The sequence below is a fragment of the Malaya genurostris genome, chromosome 3, assembly GCF_030247185.1.
Source record: "Malaya genurostris strain Urasoe2022 chromosome 3, Malgen_1.1, whole genome shotgun sequence".
NCBI lineage: Eukaryota > Metazoa > Arthropoda > Insecta > Diptera > Culicidae > Malaya > Malaya genurostris.
The window spans coordinates 285826265-285851045 of NC_080572.1; the positions used below are offsets into that span (position 1 = coordinate 285826265).

The 24781-nt window shown below is 38.1% G+C and overlaps 1 protein-coding gene across 1 annotated transcript in view; it reads right to left on the reverse strand.

The window, feature by feature from the left end:
- Positions 1-2291: 2291 nt before the first annotated feature.
- LOC131436789 (uncharacterized) overlaps positions 2292-24781 on the reverse strand; it is a 321898-nt gene continuing 299408 nt past the window's right edge. Inside the window, exons 8-12 of the mRNA XM_058605706.1 lie at positions 18889-19011; positions 9592-9846; positions 3603-3857; positions 3357-3496; positions 2292-3217 (exon numbers count right to left, since the gene is read on the reverse strand). Coding sequence (XP_058461689.1) covers positions 3050-3217; positions 3357-3496; positions 3603-3857; positions 9592-9846; positions 18889-19011 — 941 coding nt within the window. The 3' untranslated portion in view covers positions 2292-3049. The remainder of the gene's footprint in view (positions 3218-3356; positions 3497-3602; positions 3858-9591; positions 9847-18888; positions 19012-24781) is intronic.

Here is a 24781-nt window from a genome sequence, read left to right on the forward strand (position 1 = left end):
GGAGCAGCCTTACCCATATCCGAATCAGCTCAAAATTTGAATGGGGACTTTCGAGGTGCTTAAACTGCGTATGATATTAATGCTAAATTCGGTACCGCATTACGAAATTAGAGGTGATCCCTAAATATTGGCATTCCTAAATATTAGGGTGGTAAAAAACATTTTCTTCACGCTGTTTTCACGCTTCATATCTAATTTTCTCAGAAACGGTGACGAGTATAAAAAAACCCAACTGACAATTTCTTAGCAAATTAGTTTAGATTATTCTGTGATAATTTTAGAATTGCGGTCATTGACTTTAGCGGTCGGGAAAGACCTTTTTTCAGAATAAAATCACTAACGTTGAAAAAGCCGCATATCAACGTGTTCATTGAATATCTCGCCTCCAAAAGCATGTATCAAAAATCTACCTTGACAATGTCTAGATAATTTAATTTTGAAGCGATTGATGTATAAAAACATAGGTGTTGTCGCGATAGAAATGAAGTGAATGTTATTTTTGTGAAGGTAAGTCGATTTTCATGCACGCGCCATTTTTTCTGCTTCAGTTTCCTGGTAACGTAACGAAAAATGTGAAAGAAATGGAATGGGCTCAGCAAAGCTGCTAAACAAGCGGTAGCTTTATATGATGGAGACACATTTTATGATTATATATGTCAATCCCATTCGACCGATTGATGTAGTCAAACTTGTAACCGAAATCTGGCCACCCGGCTCATCGAGAGTCATTTAGCACATTTGCGAAAGAGAGCATGGAGAGAAATGTATTTCGCAGAGCGAGACACGTGGTTTTACGCGACCTACTGATCTCAGCCCTTGAGGGTTAAGCTAGTTTCTATAATATCTGAGGTTGCTGCAAATTCTGAATACAATTTGGTGTGAAATTCGTTACTTGTCTGGCAGTTTTTCCTTCATATTTTTCTAGCCATGTGCGGATAAGAAAACTAAACTAATGGATTCGATTTAATTGAAGACTGTCCCAGAAAGTTTACACTCTATCCTAACCACTTGTGCAGTTGTTTATTCGTTTTCATTTGTTTGTTTCGAAATGCGTGGACTTTCAGCAGAACAACGTCGAAAAATTGTGTACAAATGATGCACAGAACGCGGACTGTCACTGAGTAAGATAGCAAAAATGGAAGGAGTAAGTGAAAAAGCCGTGCGAAATGCAATCAGGAAGGTCGATGAGGATAACACCTTTGAGGATAAACCGAAAACGGGTCGAAAAAAGGTCCTGCTAACCCTCAGTTGGATAAACGTATACTGAAGGCGTTCGAGCAAAGGAAGGAAGTTCGGGATGTGGCCAAAAAAATGGGCACTCCGAAGTCAAATGTTCTTCGTGCTGAAGAACGTTTGCTTCTTCGAACCAATAAAAAGCAGAAACAACCAAAACGTAGTCCGAAACAAGAAGCATGGATCAGGCCGAGGGTTCGAAAGCTGTACAATACGATTCTTGCTGGAAATTTGAACTTCATAATCATGAACGACGAAACCCAGTCCGAGATATCGATTGAAGTCGAAAAATTTAGTAAGAAAGCTATGGTCTGGCAAGCAATTTGTAGCTGATGTAAGATTTCGAAACCCTTAATCACCACTGCTTCAATGAACAGCGAAATGTGCATCAAGGAATGTTTACAAATACGACTTCTACCCATGATTCGAAGCCACAAGGATCCTGTTTGTTCTCTGGCTAGATCTTGCTTCTTGCCACTACTCGAAATCAACGGTAGAATGGTATACTACCAAAAATGTCACTTTCGTCCCAAAAGACATGAATCCACTTCGACCAATTGAGGAATTTTGGGCATTAACGAAGGCACATCTTGGGAAACATGTCTCGGCAGCCAAAACCATTCAACAGTTCGAAAAAGATTGGAAAAAGTGTCAAAACTTGTGGCCAAGAAGTATGTACGGAATTTAAAGAGGAACGTTCGCAAGAAGGTGCGTCGGCTAGTCTACAATGACTAAGTAGCAAATGTTGAGAATAATATTCTGATGTTGTAGTGTAATATTATCAGTATATCGAATAAAATTTGACCACCATCGTACAGTAAGTAAGTAGAAATCAGATGGAACAACGTCTGGATAGTAAGATGGGTGGGGTGAGATATCCCATTTCAGCGTTTTGTATCAGTAGTAGTTTTGTGTCAGTGGACGAGCATCGTACCTTTTCCTGTATCCCTTTGAAGTTTTTCCATTAACTTCAGACTACCTTTTGAGCTTGGAGCTTACCTCTGTGTACAACATAGACGGTTGTTTGTGATATGTTCAGGAAAAGAATAAAACCGATATATTTTTCAAATTGATATATATTTTTCTTCCATCTTACATTCTACAAGTTTCACTATACCCTAAAAGAATTACTACGCTTGGGAATGTTCAATTAAGTTGAAATAAAAGTGTATTTCTTTGTTGTCGCCATTTTTTTTTGGTTCACGACGACAAGAAACAAAGATACTTAACCGTAATCGCAAGCATCTAGGCTCGTCAAAATACTTATCAGCAGTCACTAAACCAAACTCCTCTCGAGGCAGAGGGACAACTAGCTCAAGACCTACGCCAAACTATTTACAGAAGACTCTCCATCTGGAATTATTTTCCATTTGCTTTGCCAGAGTTTCATCTACGACTTATTTTATTCACTCTACCATTTCCGTCCGGACTCCGGTTATCTGAATGTATAATGTTTATTTCATTTTTTCTTTCAAAGCAATTTATTATTGTTTTCATTTTCACTGCGGTTTTGTCTCGATTTCGATTGGATGCGGTTTTAACTGAGCGTGAAACTAACACCATTGAAATGTACACTGGAGAAGTTTCTTTTTTTTTGTTTGGTTGTTTGTTGTTTCAACCGGAAACGGTTCTGACAGAAAACTGATCCGACTAGCTACTGACAGCGTGTGCGGAAACAATAGCCGGGAAGGAAGTTTTTGAACGGTTTTGCAGTTTGCCAATATAAACAGCTTATGCCTTAGCGCTGGGGGTGGGAACACACACGGAAGCGGAAGCACTGGTCATTGGTGCAAAAAACCAAAAAAAAAAAAACGAATTAAAAGTAAAACCGGTTGTACAGGATCGGTAGCTGAAAATGTTGAATGTCGTTCCGTTTGCTCACGTTGACCACGATTTTGAAGACACACTTGGAGCTCCACTCGGCCTCGTCATGGGCTTCGTAGGTGATGAGATGACTGCCGGCACCGAAATCCGTGCCGGGGCTCTGATTCGAAAATGGAATGGAAGAAAAGAAGACAGAACGAAGATTGTAATTAGTACGACATGTTCAGTGGATAATTAACAGACAGCTGGGGACGGATTCAGACAGCAAAACTGGATGTCAAATGGAGGTGTTTACTTACGTTGGATTTCGTGATGGTTACGACACCGACGTTGTCGGAGAAGATGGGTTCCTCCCACGTGGCTTTCACGCTCTGGTGGTGACCCTCGATGGTGTAGATCTGAGTGTCAGGACAAAAATCCACCGTCGGAGGTCGACCGGCTGAGGACAAAATGGAACAAACAGAAAAGAAGATTTTCAAAAAAAAAAAAATAAAACAAACGAATCATCATAATAAATGCAACAGGTCAAAAGGTCCGGACCCTACCTATCACATTCACCGCAAAAGTGCAACTGGTGGTCAGCTTGGAAACGGGATGCTTCGCCGAGTAGGTGATGTTGATGGATCCGAGCGGCAGCTGGAGGGCATCCTTTTTCGCCCAGAACGGTTCGGCAACGATGTCCCGGTCCCAGCTGACATCGGTTTTGGGCCGTCGCAGTTTCACCGTCGTCCCATCGGTTTCGTTTGGGTGCAGCTCAACGTTGACACTGATGGGACAGGTTAGTCTCGGTTGTGGGTATCCTATTCGAAAAAAAAAACAAAAAATAAAACACGAGTCAGCAATTAGGTGCTTCTGTAATTGTGCCTCTCGATGCAATGGAAAAAAAAAACTTTTTCATCGTTTTGGGTTTATTGAAGGCACATCCGCAGGTGGCACCGCTGCTGGCTAATTGAACCTAGCATGAGACCATTAAAGGCCCAGTAGCTTTTACGGATTCAGTGGATTGGGAGCAATATAAAGTTTTACAGTCGATCCCCAAATCAGTGTTGCCAGTTATGACGACACACAAAAACACACCTTCATACGGTCGTACGATTTTTAGAGACACACGGAGCAAGGAAAGTTTTTCCCTTAACTTTTCCACTGCTGTTTCATGCTGTACAGGGAAACAGCAAATACTACCGACATACGGAACGACGGTACAACAAACTCGATGAGGTCACGAATGTGGTGCAAAGTTGTGACACCCGGTTGAATTATGTGCTAGTAATACTAATAGTTTGGTCCGGAAAAGGGTCAACCGATGCAATCTTTATCGTTGGATTAGGTGGGCCGTCTTTGGGTGGGTTTTATGTTTCGATCGAACCCAATGGGACATTTGGCGATTGTTTCGTTTCGAACTGGGGCTTGCAGGAAGATTACGCTGATATTGAAATAAAATTGGAATATTTCACGATAAAGTTATGAAGAAGTTTCAAGGTAGGATGATAAGTTCTTAGATAACTATAACTCATGTTTGGTTTAGATCCCTACGTAAAATTCCTGCGACGCCTATAAAAAATGGGTTGAGTAAAATTATTCCCATTTTGCGTAGACATAGTTTAATGTGTATGAGGCATTCCACGCAGAATCAGCCACCCACGTTTTCTTGCCTTTTTCGCACCCGGACGACGGTTTTGCCAGGTAGTCAGGTCTTTATCATTCCCGATGTTCTACTGGAAGAGAATGAATGGTAAAATCGTTCATTTCTTCTAATGCGTCAGACGGAACTGCATATCGTGATGAGGTTCTCCCAACAGCATCAGTAGGGTACAGTCAGGCCCGTACCCAGAATTTCATTTCGGGAGGGGCCCAAAGATGAAAAAATAATGTTACTGAAGATTGCTTCCCAGCAGTACTGCTTTTCAATGACATCCGCCACGAGATAGCTTGAACTGTCGGAGCGCAAAGTCGAAAGCCCAGTCTACAATATGTGTGCAAGCATATGCCGAACTGTAATGGCAACAGCGCTCGCATGCCTGCTGTCACTGAGACAGTTTCTACTCACCAGATTGATGAGAGTATTCTATCCGGAGAGTAGTCAAACCGAACGGGCTGTTTGTATCCTGTTTCTTTATGTTCGCTCATTCGCATAAAATGTTACGGGGACAGCCTTAGAAAATCGAAGACATCCTTTGATTTTTAGGGAATTACTGTTACGAAGGGCTGTCGCAAGCCGGCTGTCTCATCAATGTCTCTTGAAGCAATAAACCGGCTGTTTCTGGAGACAAGCTGTGGTTCATAGTGCGCTCGCACTATTTCGGCTGCCTCAATGAAATGGTACTAGTACATACGATTGCGTTGTTGGGATTACCTTTGCAGGAAACTTTAGTAACGTTTCATTACAATACCATTGTGAAATAAAGAAATTGTTTTAGATTTATATTCTGTCGGCGAAGGCAATGAATTTTAATAACTAACGAAAATTAAAAGATAAACACAGAGTTTTGTGTAACGGCTCATATATCTGAATTACTGAAGTATTCATCCTTAGTGCTTCCTTCTTATTCCTAAACAAAACAGATACACTAGCATTCATTGATAATACTCCGAAAATATCTTATGCACCCTTATTCTGTATAACGATGTTTTGATTTTTCTGTTTCTCCTAGGATAACTAAACCAATGATTTTTTTAGGGTCGGAAATGACAGCCACAATATAATTATTATTATTATTATTTGATGAGTTGGCTAGAGCTGGTGAAACGAATGATTTCGTTGGTCCTGAACCAGCTTTACCACTTTCAACTAGTTGGAAAAAGCACAAGATTCGTTCTTGGGCTGCATCCAAACATGCCAGCTACTAGCGCAGCTTGCAAACTTGCGCTCAGACAAAAGCATGTCTACCAGATTTAAATCTGAAAATGTCAAAGTGTCTACTGTATTTTTCCAAGCATCATTGCAGTATTCTGGTCAGAGCTCTGACTGGACATAGCAAACTCAATGATCACATGGCTACTATTCAACGTGCTGAGTAATATTATTATTATTATTATTATTATTATTATTATTATTATTATTATTATTATTATTATTATTATTGTTATTATTATTATTATTAATATTATTAATATTATTATTATTATTATTATTATTATTATTATTATTATTATTATTATTATTATTATTATTATTATTATTATTATTATTATATTTATTTATTCCCGCTTTCAAACTTAATTGTGGTCGTTCACCGGGGAATCACACCTACATTCTTCAATATATCATTTTTCATTTTTTTAACATAATTTCTTTTCAGAAAGAAAACTGTTAAATATATGCAATGAATTTGGCTCTCAGAATGTTTCACTATTCATTTACAATATTTAAAGTTCCAAACGTTTGAAAAACGTTTTAAATGCGGACACAAGCTACTTAGCCAATTAGAGTAGAAAATTTTCGACATTCTTAGATTTATAACTGCGGAAGTCGGATCCGAATTAAATTCAATAGTAACCTATGCAGCCTTTTCATTTCAGCCTGATTTGGGAAAATAGGTGCAGTCATGCCTGAGAAATTGAGTGACGTTGTTTGACACATACAATACACATACATACACACGGAGGAATTGCTTAACTTATCTTAGTCGAATGTCAACTTTCACTAGTCGAATTTTCAAGTAATTTCAAAACCTTTTTTTATGACAAAATCAAAATCTATGTATAGACACTATGAAATTTTTATAATTCCAATGGCAGATATAAGATTCTTCAAAACTAAATTGAGCTTGAATTCATGTTTAGGTAGTTTTTGTAACTTACCATTTTTGGAAATATAAGTGTACTTTATAGGTAATCGTACTTATCCCCAAATTTCCCAACCAGAACCGGCAATGAAATTCAATACGATGAATCTATAGTGCATCGAAATGTGAGGGCGTGAGAGCCGACTGAAACAGACAACCAAAAATGTGTACGAGAATTGTAGCAAGCGCATAGAAACTGGATGTGCTGTTTGAAATTTCAAGGCACCGCATCTTCTTCTGCGTGCGGCTGGTGATTGCAACATCTACATTTCCAAATTTGGATTGAGCGTAAAAGCACATAGAGGAAATGATTAAGATACTTTCCAAAGTTTACATGAAATTGTCCTTTTAACTGCAGCTATAAATTTGGGCCTCAGTTACTTTTATATCAAGTTTTGTGGTAAACAACGACATTAAGCTAAAGAATTCAAAATATACTGAACACAAGCTTCTACTTGCTGAAAGATGCGCTTTAACCGAGTTTTAAATTTTACAATGTAAAGTGACAGTTTTAACGTGTGTAAAATTCGCGAACTTCTGGTAGCTATGACCAAAATAATATAATAGTTAATATGCCGTTTCTAGAGATAAGATAATTCAATGCATAACAGGAAGAAAATGAATTCCAGATTATCAGCACATATGTATTTTGGAATATATTCCAGGTTAATAGAAACACTATACTATTGATATATAGAAGATAACTTGATATGTCTGGAAAGCTTGAGACCATATTACTCAAGAAAGACATTATTAAATAACTTGGTGAACTAAAACTTTTTTCTAAATAAAACGAAATAAACATTCGAATCTGTTACGGGCAACCATGCTGCATTCCACGCTTGGAAACATGTTTTTTGGAAGAACCGGAATTTTTCATTCAGTTTTTGCATTCAAAGCTTTGTTGTACGATACCTGCAAATAAGTTTCTAAATGATTTTTGTATTGCTAATACCGACTCCCAATTTTGCACTCAAGGTTTTTATTCGATTGGTGGTTCAATGTACATATAACGAACTTAACGAGCCAGGTTTTGTATGTTTCAGTTCTGACTTGGAAAGATTCTTAGTGTCCGTAGTATTGCAACACTGACCATGCAATAGTCCGGCACGGAACCACCCACGATCCCATTTCAACCAGAATATTAGTTGATTTTCTGAATTCGATTGGTTAAAATTTGGTACAACTAATCGATTGTTGTTTTAACTGAACTGTCATTTTTGTTTTTCGATTAGCAGAAACGATGGTTGAAACAACTAATTTAACTGTTTGAAAACAAAAATGCTGTCAATGAGTGGGGACACATACCTTTCAATTTTAACAAATATTTTAGTTTAAATAACTGGTGTTGTTATCGAAACAAAATTCTGTTAGTTGAAAAATATATCGGTTTTATTTGTTTTAGACATTGCAAATAGTTGAATCAACTCGAACAATGTTATTGATTTGCGAAAATAATCAAAATATACTTACTGGTACACGTCATGATCTGTTTGAAATAAGTTCGGTATGTTGAGATTCATGAAATAAATATCGTTGTTAAAATATAAACAGTATTTTGTATTGACATGTAATATCATTAGGGCTGGGAAAACCACCGATCACTGCTGATTTCAAGTGATCTTAACCAAGGAATAAATTATCATTACGAAATCAGAACTGATCTGATCTCTAAGTGATTTTGATTTTTGTATGATCAAGTCGAGATCAGTAAAGATCTAAATTATAAAAAAAATACTTCTGATTCGATCGGAAATGATTGATGTAGAAAAACGTTTTCAATCAGCAAAAGTGCCCGGAGGGGCGAGTAAATAAAAAACAAAACAAAAGTTATGCACTGATAATTTTAGTCAATTTATATGAGCTTGGGTGCATCAACCGCTGGGAATTGAAATTTGCGACGGCAATTCAAACGCGCCATTCAATCGCAGCGCGTCCTGTGTGTTTGAAACCCTTCGCTTTTGTTACTTATATAAATCAAATTCATTTCAAAAAGCGTTTTATTGCTAATGCATGAACATTATCATCGGTATAAAACAGCTGGAAGTAAAACAGTCTGCTGGAAGTAAATCAATGATCGAATTTGAAGCATTCATTAACATTTTCTAATTTGTCACCAAATCTTTTTCATCTTAAACAAGGTTAACTTTATCACAACACCGCTGTTAGATAAACACTTGTTATGGAATCATAAATTTCTCAAATCGAATGAACACAATTTCACCAGACGCTTTAACCATCGATGTTGTTTTCATTGACATTTTGAAGCGACGCGAACAGATTTCAACTAAAAAAGTTGTTGATTTCGCATTGCGATTATTGTTTTGCTTTCAACTGTCTCCGGCATTTGACAGCATTCAAAACAACATTTTTTTCAACTACTTGAATATATGCAAATCAAAAACCATTTTGGTTGAATCAAAAAGAAATTAGTTAAATCAACTATCGTAAACATCAAAAACTGCGATATCGCAATTCTATGATCGAAGGGTTCTCCGTGCAGATATGAAACGTAGAAAAAATCTGATAACTGAAAGGAAAAAGAAACTCATGCAATTGTCGCCTTTTACGACATGGAAGCAGAAACCCAGTGGATCTATTCTTGGCTTATTTTTTTCCGCCGGATTCCACACGACATCTAGACCACTGTGCGTTTGCGAGAAATAGCAGTTTGAAAATTTTCGAGGAATTTTTCCTCAGGTTCTTCTAAAAAATTAGGCTGAAGTTAAAATGGCTGAGCTCTACTTACGCATGCAACTGCCGCTCTCATCGCCAATCCACTCGCCGCTGGTACCGCAAATTTTCGAAAACTTTCCCTCCAACCGATATCCGGTGGGGCACTTCAGAATACACTGGCTTCCGGGTCGATTGATGATCTTGAGTTTGCCCCCGTTCGGTCCGTCGGAGATCTCGTCAATCGGTCGGCTGCATTCCAGATATCCGTGTCTCGGTGGAAACAGGGGCGGGCAGGCCACGTCGGCCAGTTTCAGCGAATCGTTTAACACTGTGAATGGCGAAAGAAAAAGCGATATAATCTTTAGAAATAGAAAAAAACGAAAAGGAAAGGTTTTATAAGTAATTTATTTCGGGTGGTTTTGTGTGTTTTGCCGGAATAGACTATTTCGGGTCCACGGATGATGCCTTCAACGGACAGATAACGATGACGGTCGATTCGGGCACAGGTTGAATGAACCACTGGGAAGTGATGGGAATACGAAATCAGCCGGGTTTGAATTTCAATTCCTTTTTCTGATTCGGCGAAAGTTGTGTGGCAAAGGCTGATACACAAGAAAACCGTACTTCTTATATGGTTACTTTCCGCAGAGCTAAATTGCGACCACGTTTCCGAGGTGTTATCCGTATGAAATCCGGTTCTCTTCTATTAAAAGTTGCGCTCGAAGAACCCACGTTCGGATTCATCTCATTTCGGTTGTTGACTAGCATGCCTTTGCAGGATTTGCACGCTCCGGGGTTTAGGCCAAGCGGAAATAAAAAATTTTCTTCCCAACGAGTAGAGGGTGTTTCAAAACAACAAAATCAAATAGCAAAGCATTCACTTGATTTCATCGAGATCGGTTTGTTGAAATTCAACTATTACAGACGGACGGACATTTTCGTTTTATTTTTGATGCTGAACTGAATTAAATAATTTTTCAATTGAATGAAAAATTTTCAAATAGCTTCGCTTTATTAAAGACTAAAAAGAATTTCCTGACAATAAATTTCTTATTAATTTACATTTATTCCTTCAGTAGAGCCTTGAAAGTAAAATTCCTCGAATACAGTCGAGTTCACTTCGGCAAATTTGGAAGAGAATTCCTTACTGTATCTGTCTCTCTCTCGTTCGCAAAATACTTGTCACTGAGCAATCGCGTCTGCGAATGACACCCCGAGAAATTCGGAAAACGAGTGTGAAGATATTCAAATAATTCAATTAATGCCGATGGTTGCTCCTACGTGGCTTTGGAGCAAATTGTTTTATAATTGTTTTGAAGCCCGCTGTTGTTCGTTCGGAATCTTTCTTCAACGAAATACAAAATTCTATTCGATACGTCGTGGAAATACGAGAATACTACTGTACCGTTTGATGTGAAACTATCGTCAAAGAAATTTATATGCCGCTTCTTTACACTAATCTTTCAATAATTATTTCAAGCTGAACAGTTTGCAGTCCAGTTCGCAGTGTTCAATCCAATAATTTTTCAAAATTCTTCATTTGTTCATTTAGGTGGTATAAAATTGTTACTCCAGTAGAATTTGGAAAGCAATGTCAGATTTCATTTCGTTTCATTTAAGGTACTGTATTTTATTGTCAAGTTGAAAAGCTTTGCTGCATGTTGAAAGGCTTTGCTGCATGAATGTACAAGCAAATTGCGAGAGTAGTTTCTCTTACTATTGGATGTGACACCATAAATTATTCCCATTTGGGTTTACTCAAGAGGTAGGAAATCGGTTGCCGTATGAGTTGAAGCCGAGATGCGCAATAAAAGGATTCTGAGATTGAAAGTCGCACAATGAATGCAGAATGTATGAAAAACAGTCAAGGTGACCGGGTTTTCTAGTTCATTCGGAATAATAAAAAAAAATTCATTTCAGTTTTGGTCACTATCCACGTAAATCATTGCCAATTTTATACAGATTCGTCTCGCTGGCAACTTTTTCTTTTGTGTCTTGTTTAGCTTAATGATGTACCAATATTTTGTTATTGGTCCAAGTTATGGTTTATTAGAAGGGGTTTATATTCTGTATGTTGTTCTGTACGTTTGCCACTCTGTACCTTTTTTCTGCAATGGCAAGATGCTAAATTCGACCAAAATAGAACGAAGCAAATGTGTTACTGGATAGAAGGAAGTAGATATTTTTGAGTGCACTTCTACGCATTCCTGATTAATAGCACAGGGCGTGATGTGAATGTCACTTTTCAAGCCACAATAACAGATGGCCTGCCACACAGCATAACGAACTTGCGAACTTCGTTGAATGTGTTTAAAATTTTCTGACACTTGTCACCTCCCCGGTGTCGTTGTTTTGTAGTTCAGAAAGTAGTTCAGATTTTCACAATGTGGCATCAAAATGTTTACACGTTGCTCCATTTGTTTTTCTGCAATGTTCACAGAATTTTGTTTTTTGGATGCGATGCGATGTGAAGACAAAAGGCTCATATAATAGTGAGCCCACCTCGTTTTCTTAAGGATGCCATACGCGAGCAAAGCACTGTTTCATTCTCTATGTTATACTAGTTAATACACAAACAATCCCTTGGTTTTTTTTTTTCAAAACACGAAGAGAAGCATTTTGAATTGAATACTACAGTATTATATATGAGAAAGGCATCATTACACCACTAGGTGGATTAAACCAGTTTTTTATATTATGGAAGACTAATTACGGGATCAACAGAAAGATTAAAATTGAGTTTTGTTTTCGTGATATATTCAGGACTGGAATTTTTCACTTGGTGTTTTAATTTAGAAACATTCTATTCTAGTTTCTTGAACTAAGCCATGCGATAAAAGTGTAACATAGCGTTTGTCAGGCAGAAACCTTGAAGGCGGATCATTTTGTTGAAAGCTGCAATGCAAATGCAAGACGAAACCCAATGCCAAAGAAATGCCATAAATGCTACAAAAAACTACAAATTCCACAAATGCCGCCATTACCACATTGCCGCAATTGCCACAGATGCTACAAATGCCATAAATACAGCACACGCCACAAATTTCACAAATGACACAAATGACATAAGGAGTGTATCGAAAATAAGCTGTCCACATACATTTGTGTTGTACGCATGTATTTGTGATAGTTTTTTAATGCTCAGATCACAGCGTGCTGTGCGTTTGGCCGTCAGCTTTCGTTTGTTTACTTGTTTGTGCGGTTGAAATTCTGCGTTTTCAAAATGTCGCGTATTGAAAAGGAAGTGAAAATTAAGATTCTGGACTCAAGGCTTAGTGAGAAGGGTATTACTATGCGAAAATTGGCGAAGCGGTTTGGAAATCATCATGCCAGTGTTAAAACCATAATTAATAAGTTTAGGGAACACTATTCTTTGGATGAGCTACCAGGAAGAGACAGAAAACCCGATTCTTCCAACCCGAAACTGGGCCAGAAAGTGGCATTTCTAGTCATTAAGAACAAATCAATGTGAATACGTGATTTAGCCAAAAAAGAAGGAACGAGTGCCGGAATGATTCAGCGTATCAAGAGGCGAAATCACCTGAAGACCTACAAGAAGCAGAAATTCTCGGAAGAAGTGCAGAAACAAGAAGAAACCAGCAGCAACAAGGGCCCGGAAATTGCATTCGCGTCTTTTGCAGTGTCCGGATGCATGCGCTTTGATGGACGATGAGACTAAAAACTAAAAGGAGTAAAAGAGGACTCAACAACCCTTCCAGGTCCACAATACTTTACTGTCGTCGTTGGGGTGTATGTAAGCGATGCGGACAGGTCGATTCAAGTGAAGAAATTCGGTCGAAAGGTACCGGTATTGCAAGCAATATGTTCCTGTGGTTGGGAGTTAACCATTTTTACACTACCGGAAATATAAATGCAGAAATCTATCGATCTGAGTGTCTCCAGAAGAGATTGCTGCCTTTATATAAGAAACATAATACACCTCCACAGTTTTGGCCGGATTTAGCATCGGCTCACTATGCCAAAACCACTCTCAATTGGCTTGCGGAAAAGGGTATAAATTTCGTTGAGAAAAATATCAATCCACCAAATTGGCCTCAGATCGACCCATCGAACGTGACTGGGCAATCGTGAAAAGGGTCTTCAAGAAGACTGGTAAGGCAGCTGGGAACATGCAGGAGATCATAAAAATTTGGGCTCAAGCGTTCAAAAATTGCGATGCAACACTTGTTCGGAACTTGATGAAGAGCGCTCAATCAAAAGTTCGAAAATTTGTGAAGAAATAACTTAAATTTCAACCGGTTTTCATCATGCTCAAGTTTGACCTCGTACAATAAATGATCAATTTTCAGTTTAAATAAAATATCGTTTTCTATCCGAATTTGAAAAAAAAATATGTGGATAGCTAATTTTCGATACACTTCTTAAATGACACAAATGTCGAAAATGACACAAATTCCACAAATTTCACAAATTCCACAAACTCAACATATTCCACAGATTACAAAAATTCTACAAATTCCACAATTTCCGCAATATCCACAATTGCCACAAATATCACAATAGCCAAATATGTCCAAATTCCACAAAAGTCATCAAATGACACAAATGACACAAATGCCAAATCTGCCAGCAAATGCTGTAATTGCCACAAATGCCGAAAATTCCACGAATGCCAAATGTCAAAAAAGCCGCAAATTCCACAATTTCCATAAAAGCCGCAAATTCCATAAATTCTACAAATTCCCCAAATTCCACAAATTCCACAATTCCACAAACTCAACATTTTCCACAGATTACAAAGATTCTACAAATTCCACGAAGGCCACAAATTTCATAATTTCCGCAATATCCACAATTGCCACAAATATCACAAATGCCAAATATGTCCAAATTCCACATAAGCCATCAAATAACACAAATGCCTCAAATGCTGTGATTGCCACAAATGCCGCAAATTCCACGAATGCCAAATGTCAAAAAAGCCGCAAATTCCACAATTTACACAAAAGCCGCAAAAGCCGCAAATTCCACAAATTCCAAATATTCCACAAATTCCACAAATTCCCCAAATTCTGCGAATTCCACATTTTCCATAAATTCTACAAACTCAACGAATTCCACAGATTACAAAAATTTTACCAATTTCCATGAAGGCCACAAATTCCACAAATTTCACAATTTCTACAATATCCACAATTGCCACAAATATCACAAATGCCAAATATGTCCAAATTCCTAATAAACCATCAAATAACACAAATGCCTCAAATGCTGTGATTGCCACAAATGCCGCAAATTCCACAAATGCCAAATGTCACAAAAGCCGCAAATTCCACAATTTTCTCAAAAGCCGCAAATTCCCTAAATTCCACAAATTCCACAAACTCAACATATTCCACAGATTACAAAAATTCTACAAATTCCACGAAGGCCACAAATTCCACAATTTCCACAATACCCACAATATCCACAAAATCCACAATTGCCACAAATATCACAAATGCCAAATATGTCCATATTCCACAAATGCCATCAAATGACACAAATGACACAAATGCCAAAACTGCCAGCAAATGCCTCAAATGCTGTAATTGCCACAACTGCCGCAAATTCCACGAATGCCAAATGTCAAAAAAGCCGCAAATTCTACAATTTACACAAAAGCCGCAAATTCCATAAATTCCAAATATTCCACAAATTCCACAAATTCCCCAAATTCTGCGAATTCAACATTTTCCATAAATTCCACAAACTCAACATATTCCACAGATTACAAACATTTTACAAATTCCATGAAGGCCACAAATTCCATAAATTCCACAAATTCCACAAATTTCACAATTTCTACAATATCCACAATTGCCACAAATATCACAAATGCCAAATATGTCCAAATTCCACAAATGCCATCAAATGACACAAATGACAAAACTGCCAGCAAATGCCTCAAATGCTGCAATTGCACAAATACCGCAAATTCCACGAATGCCAAATGCCAAAGAAGCCGCAAATTCCACAAATTCCACAAAAGCCGCAAATTTAATAAAATCCACAAGTTCTTCAAATTCCACAAATTCCACAAACTCAACCTATTCTACAGATTACAAAAATTTTACAAATTCCATAATTTCCACAATATCCACAATTGCCACAAATATCACAAATGAAAATATGTCCAAATTCCACAAATTCCAACAAATGCCATCAAATGAAACAAACGACATAAATGACACAAATGCTGTAATTGGCTGAAATATAAATTTAATAAATGCCGTGAATGTCGCAAATGCCTCAAATATCACAAATGTTAAAAATGCCATAAAAGCCAAAAATGAAACGAATGCCATACATGCCGTAAATACCACTAATGCCACAAATGTCACAAATGCCAGCAAATGTCAGCAAATGCCACAAATGCTGTAATTGCCACAAATAACACAAATTCCATAAATTTCACAAATTCCATAAATTTCACAAATTCACAAACTCAACATATTCCACAGATTACAAAAATTCTATAAATTCCACGAAGACCACAAATTCCACGATTGCTACAAATATCATAAATGCCAAATATGCTCAAATTCCACAAATGCCACAAAAGCCGCAAATTTCTAAAATTTCTCAAATGACACAAATGACACAAATGACTCACATGTCACAGATTCCACAAATTTTACAAATTTTTCAAATTCCACAAATTTTGCAAATTTCACAGATGCCACAATTGCCAAAAAATACCACAAATGCCACAAATGCTGCGAATTCAACAAATGGCACAAATGCCCTAATTTCCACAAATTCCACTAAATCCACCAATTCCACAAGTTCCAACAATTCCACAAACTCCACAATTTTCACAATTTTTCCAATTTTCACAAATGCCGTAAATGCCACTAATGCTGCAACTCCCACAAATGTCGCAAATTACACAGATGTCACGAATACCACAAATGCCACAATCTCCACAAATTTCACAAATTCCACAAATGCCATAAATGTTGCAAATGCTAAATTCCACAAATTTCACAAATCATTTGTGAAATGCCACAAATTCCACCAATTCCACTAATTTTATAAATTCCACAAATCCCACAAAACTCACAAATTCCACAAATTTGACAAATTCTACAAATATCACAGATGCCACAAATGATAAAAAATACCACAAATGCCCCAAATGCTCCGAATTCCACAAATTCCACAAATGGTACAAATGCCATAAAGTCCACAAATTCCACGAATACCACAAATTGCACCGATTCCACAAATTCTATAAGTTCCTAAAATTCCACAAATTCCGCAAACTCCACGAATTCATAAAATTCCACAGATTCCACAATTTTTATAATTTCCCCAATTTTCACAAATGCCAAAAAATTCTACAATTGCCACAAATATCACAAATGTCAAAAAAATGCCGAAAATGTAAAAAGGTTTACAAATGCCACAAAAGCCGCAAATTTCACAAATTTCACAGATGACACAAATAACACAAATGACACAATTGTCACAAAATCCTCAAATGTCGAAATTTTCACAAATGTCACAAATGCCGCCAATATCACAAGTGACGAATTTATCTCAAACGGCTAAAATGGCAAAACTGGCAACAATGGCAAAAATGACATGAATTGCAAAAGTAACATAAATTATTAAAAAATGGCAGAAATAATCAAAAATACCGCCAATGCACGGCGTCAAGTGACGAGAATTGCCAAAATTACGGAAATGTTAAAAAATGGTCGAAATGGTAGAAATGTCAAACGGTATAGCATGTCCTCGGCATCTTAGAGCTAGTGGCAGTGTGTCTTGATAAATATATCGTTGAATAAAAAAAAAGTATTGCACATCGCTATGAATTCATCTTCCATAACACGTGCTTTCCCAATGAGGTAGAAACAGGCAAACACAACACGTTAGTGTTAGCAAAATTAGTTTGTTTCAGCAAGTCAAGTAAAACTAAAAACCACGTGCTTGCTTCCGGTGGCATTGAATCGAAACATGTTAAATTTTTCATGTATGTCAACTCTTTTACAAAAGTGTTGATTACCAACGCTAGCAAGCTTTCAAAATTCAAAATGATTTTTTTTAATTACTACCATTGAATCTATTTTCGTTTAACAGTAATTAGAGCACAAATTCCGAATTCCGCAACTAGAAAAATATGCAACCCGTCCGTCTTTCAGGCAGTGCATTTTACGTTCCGACACGATTGAAAGATTAACGAATCCGTGACGGCAAATGACACGGCAAATGAGTTTCCCTTATTATAATTGCAAGCTCCGATGCTGCTCTCAGTGAGTCACTTCCAATGGAAATAACATATGTCGGGAATGGAGTTGGAAGCTTTCCGCGATGGATTATCCAATTTCCGCTATCTCGTTTGGAAAGGGGAATAGTATTAATACTGGAACCAAAGTGCTTACACGATCGGTGATTATTAGCATTGATGGTGTACATTGCATTCAGAAATGTATCATTGCCGGCTTCTGTGCGGGATTGAACCAAAGTTAATTTTGCTCTCGTAGAGCCGTGATTAAACGGATGAAGATGGTGATGCTGATGCTGATGATGGTGGATGATGGGGAAAATGAGAATGAATAAATCATGTTACAAGCAGTTGGTAATGTTCTTATCGTTGATGTAAATTAACTTATCCCTAACTTCCCAGGCAAACAAAGTGTAGCTAATAAAGAGCAGACCGAGAATTGAATAGAAGGATTAAGATTGTCTTCAAAGATTTGCGTTTTGCGGAGACGAGGGTCGGGCTCACAAAAAGGGGGCTGGCAAGCTGACAGAATGACAAACAGACACTTGTTCTGTAGGCACACGCACACACACACACATCTACACACACTTACATGAATAACATGGATGGGTGGGGTTGGGTGTGTAATTCCGGAAACAGCATCGTTCGAATTGTGGTGATAAATCTTCCGCTCGGTTCAGGTTTCTACCGGCGTTATTAGCTGACCCGTTTCATAAATCAGAACGCCATCGAAGCGTAATTAGATTATGATGAATGGACATATAATTGTTCGGCACCATGCACTCGAGTACCGGCAAAATTCTTCTGGTCACTGTCTTTCGCGGAGAATTGTTCCAGTGAACGGAAGGATACAATCTTCTGCAAATTTCGTTTGCGGTCGGCCGTTGTTGGCCTCGGAGTGCAATTTCAGACTTTACGTCATGCGCAACAATTGAAGGATAATAGTTGTGGTTTGTGGGATATGTCTTATTAGAGTCCATTTCTGATCATATTTCAATTTGTTAGATCGAAGCCCTGTCAAAATGTTCGAAAATTTGACTTTATATTACATACCTTCATTTAACCCCGGTTTCAATCTTCGTCCGGGCTCGGGAAGGTACTATCTATTACATAACTCAGAACGGCTTATCAACTTACCCAAACAGCCATGCTTGTTATCGTCCAGCTTGAAGCCATATTTACAGGAACAATAGAAACTACCGTCGCTGTTGATGCAATGATGCTGGCAGCCGCCATTTGCGATGCTACACTCGTTCGTATCTGGCGAAGGAAGGCGGAAAATAGGGTAAGCGTTAATTAATCAGGCTTACACAGGATTACTAATGGACGGTTGAAGGATTACCGATGACCAGTATTTTGTTCGTGATGCATCATTGTCATGTTGTGTGATCATATTTTTCAATAATGGAAAATCATTTTTGGGGCCCTTTCGAATTGTTGCAACCACATTGGCTCGCGAAACCGAGTCAGATATTTTTCGGAATAATATCATGAATGCTCTTCGATAAAGTTCGGGCCGAATGCGTTTTTCTAGTCAGTTTGCTTCCGTGTCTTGATATGAAAAGACAAGAAATCTAGTGTAGAAAACGAATAGATATTTTCAGCATTACTGAATTCGACGTATGATAAACTAAATTGTAGTTTTGCGCGAGAAACTAATGCACGTCTATCTAGAGAAAGTACTTTGTGTTCAACTGAATAAAACTAACAGTGTAATATACAATCAATTTTTCCTTGAGTGCTAGGTAGTAAAATTTGCAGCCGATAACAGTGCTACATGGAATGAAAAGTCCAGGTCCTTTCTATTTTTGTTGAGAACAAGCCTCTAGATGGCTCGCTACCAAATATCATGACAATCTATCCACTAGTGTTTGAATAACAGCGAATCGTTCTAGCTTCCATTTAGCTATGAAAAAAGACGAGTTTCGTGCCCTGATTAAACAAGCAATGGTGAAATTGAATGATTTGTCCCGTATTCTCCAGACCTGGCCCCCAAAGGCTATTATCTATTTCAAAACCTGAAAAGATTTCTTCAGGGAAAGAAATTCTGAGGTCATTGCAGAAACGGAAGCCTATTTTGAAGGCCTTGGCAAATCTTGTTTTCTTCAAAGAGCATTAATAACTGGAGGACCGATTCGTGAAGTTTATCGCTCTAGATGGAAATTATACTGATGAATAGAAAAGTTTTCACGATCAAAAATCGACTTTTTCTTTGCTAGGTTCAGAACTTCTCATTACATGTAGTAATGTTCTACCTGTTGAATATTAAGTTTTTGGTAGTTCTGGAAAGAAAATTGAATGCAATGAAGCTATGGGTAATTTTGACTATCAATCACAAAAAATTAATACGAAAATATGAAAAGAGATCTGAATAGTAACTAGGAAAACTTTCCCTGACGATTCGAATTCAATACAATATTTAGAAAAAATCAGGTGTCGTATATCTTGCATAGAGAAATTTTGCACCGCTGTATGTTAATTGTGCTATAGCGAGTCAAACGGAAAAAAACAAAAAGCAAAAGATAAAAAGCAAAAGGCAAAAGTCTCAAGAGTCAAAATGTTTTATCGAGAAGTTTCGCGTAGTTTTATCAAACAGTTTTGGGTTATTTTTTTTTCTATCAGTTTTCCGTGTAGTTTTTCTCGATGAGTTAAAGAGAAGTTTTTCGAGTAGTTTTTTCAAGCAGGGTTTTGATTAGTATTTTAAGCAATTTCGAGCATTTTTTCAGGAAGTTTTTAGGTAATTTTTCCCAAGCAGACTTTTGAGTAGTTTTGCCTTTTTGTATAGAAAGCTATTAAAATGGCTGAAAAACCTTCTTTCGACCGGAGTCTTAGAGACCCACAGTGTTATACACCATTCGATTCAGCCCGACGAGATCGGAAAATGTTTGTGTGTGTGCAATTTTTGAAGAATTTTTACCGCTCAATTTGCTCAGAGATAGCTGAAGCCAAAAGTAACAATAGTCTAAGAAGTCTGAAAAATCTCAAAAGTCGCAATGGTATTGAAAGTTACAAGAATCCTAAAAGTCTTAAAAATTTTAAGAGTCCGAAAAGTTATAAGAGTACAAGAGTTCTAAAAGTCCAGAGTCAAAAAATTAAAAAGTCTCAAAAGTCCCGTAAATTACATGAGTTTCAACGATCTTAAAAGTCCAAAGTGTCCTAACAGTCCCTAGAGTCCGTAGAGTCCCTAGAGTCCCTAGAGCCTGAAAAGTTTCAAGGCTACAAAAGTCTCTGAATTGTCAAAAGTTTCAACAGTTTCGAAAATCCCAAGAGTTTCATGAGTCCCAAGAGTTCCAAAATTTTCAAGAGTCCCAAAAGTTTCAAAGCTCCAGAGGTTCAATAAGTTCCGAAAATTCCAAAGTCCAAAGAGTTCCGAAAGTGTCAAAACTCTCAAAAGCTCCAAAGGGTCTCGAAAATTAAGGCCAAAATAGTTTAGGATTCCAAAGAGTTCCACGAGTTCTAAAAGTCCCAATAGTCTCAAAAGTTCCAAGAGTGCCACGAGTCTGAAGAGTCGTAAAAGTTCCAAAAGTTCCAAAAGAGTCTCAAAAATCTTAAAAGTACAAATAGTTCAAAGTGTCCCAAAAGTTCCAAGAGTACCGAGAATCCCAAGAGTATGAAGAGTCCTCAAAGTTCCCAAAAATTAAAATTGTTCCAAAAGTTCCAAGAGTGTCAAAAGTCTTAAAAGTTCAAATAGCTCAAAGTGTCCCAAAAGTTCCAAGAGTCCGAAAAATCCCAAGACTCTGAAGAGTCTAAAAAGTCCTAAAAGTTTAAAAAATTCCAACTGTCCCAAGAGTCCCAAGAGTCCCAAGAGTCCCAAGAGTCCCAAGAGTCCCAAGAGTCCCAAGAGTCCCGAATATTCCAAGAGTTCCAAAAGTTCCAAGAGTCTCAAAAGACTCTAAAGTTTCAAGAAATTCAAGAGTCCCAAAAGTCCCAAGAGTCTCTAGAATCTCTAGAATCTCTAAATTTCCTAGAGTCCCTGGAGTCTCTAGAGTCTCGAAAATTCTACGATTTTCATGAGGCCCAGGAGTTCTAAAAGTCCCAAAAGTCTCAAAAATTCCAAGTCTCGAAAGTCCCGCGAATCTCATGAGTCCCAACAGTATCAACAGTCCCTAGAATCTATATAGTCGTCAGAGTCTCTAGAGGTCATTGAGTCCCAAAATTCTCAAAAATCTCGAATGTCTCATAACTCCCAAGAATCTCAAAAGTTTTAAGAGTCCTAAAAGCCCAAAAAAATCAGAAAGTCAAATGTTCTACGATATCCGAGAGTTTCGCGAATTCTAAACGTCCCAGTGGTCTCAAAAGTTCCAAAAGTCTCAAGAGCCTCTAATTGTTCAAATGTTCCAAAAGTGTAAAAAGTCCCAAATCTCTAAAGAGTTACAAGTGTTCTAAGAATCCAAAAATCCCAATAGTCTCAAGAGTCTCTAAACTCTCAAAAGTCCAACAGTCCCGAAATTCCAAAGAGTCCCTGGAGTACCAAAATTATTAAGAGTGCCAAAAGTCCAAACATTCTAAAAGAAGATTTCCAAAAGTCCCACGAGCTCTTAAAGTTCCAAGAGTCTCAAAAGTTACAACAATCTCAAAAGTCCCAAAATCTCATGAGTCCCAAGAATATGAAAAGCCCCTGGTGTCCCTAAGTTCCAAGAGTCCCAAATATTCCAAGAGTCTCCAGAGTCTCTAGAGGCCTAAGAGTCCCAGAAGTCTAAAAAAGTTCCAAGAGTCCAAATAGCCCTACAAAATTAGATTCACGAAAGCTCTAAGAGTCCCACGAGCTATAAGAGTCGCAATAATCTCAAAAGTTTCAGAAGTCTCAAAAGCCTCTAATTTCTCAAGCAATCAAAAACTCCTAAAAGACAGAAAAAAATCAAAACGAGTCCTGAAAGTTATAAGAGTTCTAAGAATCCCAAAAAGTCCTAATAGTTTCAAAAGTCTCTGAATTCTTAAAAGTCTCAACTGTTTCGAAAGTCCCAAGAGTTCAATGAGTCTCAAGAGGCCCAAAAGTCTTAAGAGTTCCGAAAGTTTCAAAAGTCCCAGAGGTTCAATAAGTCCCGAAAATTCCAAAAGTTCTAGAAGTCCAAAGAGTACCGAAAGTGTCAAAAATCTCAAAATTTTTAAAGAATCTCAAAAATTCCAAGAGTCCTGAAAGTTTTAGGTCAAAATGTTCTAGGATTCCAAAGAGTTCTACGAGTTCTAAAAGCCCCAAAAGTCTCAAAAGTTTCAAGAGTCCCAAGAGTCTGAAGAGTCCTAAAAGTTCCAAAAATTCCAATTGTTACAAAAAATCCAAAACTTGCAAAGGTTTCAAAAGTCTTAAAAGTTCAAATAGTTCAAAGTGTCCCAAGAATCCCAAGAGTCTCAAAAGTTCTAAGAGTTCCAAAAATTCCAACTGTCCGAAAGTTGCAAGAGCCCAAAAATTCCAAGAGTCTCAAGATTCCCAGGTTTCCCAAGATTTCCAAAAATCTCGAAAATCTCAAAAGTCCCAAAAGTCTCAAAAGTTCCAAGAGCCCGAATAGCCCCAAAATATTAGAGTCGCGAAAGTTCTAAGATTTCCAAGACTCAACGAATTATAAAACTCCCAATAGTCTCAAAATCCTCTAATTGCTCAAAAATCCGAAAACTTCTGAAGACCCAAAACTTTAACCAGTCCTAAAAGTTACAAAAGTTCTAAGAATCTCCCGATTCCTGAAGGTCCTGATAATCTTAAAAGTCTATGAATTCTCAAAAGTCTCAACAGTTTCGAAAATCCCATGAGTTTCATGAGTCCCAAGAGTTCCATAAGTTTCAAGAGTCCCAGAGTTCCAATAAGTTCCGAAAATTTCAAAAGTTCTAGAAGTCCAAAGAGTCTCAAAAGTATCAAAAATCTCAAAATTTTTAGGAGTCCTGAAAGTTTAAGGCCAAAATGTTTTAGGATTCCAAAGAGTTCCACGAGTTCTAAAAGTCCCAATAGTCTCAAAAGTTTGAAGAGTGCCAAGAGTTTGAAGAGTCCTGAAAGTTCCAATAGTTCCAAGAGTCTCAAAAATCTGAAAAGTTCAAATAGTTCAAAGTATCCCAAAAGTTCCAAGAGTCCAAGAATCCCAAGAGTCTGAAGAGTCCTAAAAGTTCCAAAAAATCCAACTGTTCCAAAAACTCCAAGAGTCACAAAAGTCTTAAAAGTTCATAAATTTCAAAATGTCCCAAAAGTTCCGAGAGTCTCAAGAATCCCAAAACTCTGAAGAGTCTATAAAGTCCTAAAAGTTAAAAAAATTCCAACTGTCCCAAGAGACCCAAGAATTCCAAGAGTCCCAAAAGTCCCAAGAGTCCGGAACATTCCAAGAGTCCCAAGAGTCCCTAGAGTCTCTAGAGTCCCAAGGTTACCAAGTTTCACAAGAGTCCCACAAGTCCCAAGAATCCCAAGAGTCCCAAGAGTCCCAAGAGTCCCAAGAGTCCCAAGAGTCCCAAGAGTCCCAAGAGTCCCAAGAGTCCCAAGAGTCCCAAGAGTCCCAAGAGTCCCAAGAGTCCCAAGAGTCCCAAGAGTCCCAAGAGTCCCAAGAGTCCCAAGAGTCCCAAGAGTCCCAAGAGTCCCAAGAGTCCCAAGAGTCCCAAGAGTCCCAAGAGTCCCAAGAGTCCCAAGAGTCCCAAGAGTCCCAAGAGTCCCAAGAGTCCCAAGAGTCCCAAGAGTCCCAAGAGTCCCAAGAGTACCAAGAGTCCCAAGAGTCCCAAGAGTCCCAAGAGTCCCAAGAGTCCCAAGAGTCCCAAGAGTCCCAAGAGTTCCAAGAGTCCCAAGAGTCCCAAGAGTCCCAAGAGTCCCAAGAGTCCCAAGAGTCCCAAGAGTCCCAAGAGTCCCAAGAGTCCCAAGAGTCCCAAGAGTCCCAAGAGTCCCAAGAGTCCCAAGAGTCCCAAGAGTCCCAAGAGTCCCAAGAGTCCCAAGAGCCCCAAGAGTCCCAAGAGTCCCAAGAGTCCCAAGAGTCCCAAGAGTCCCAAGAGTCCCAAGAGTCCCAAGAGTCCCAAGAGTCCCAAGAGTCCCAAGAGTCCCAAGAGTCCCAAGAGTCCCAAGAGTCCC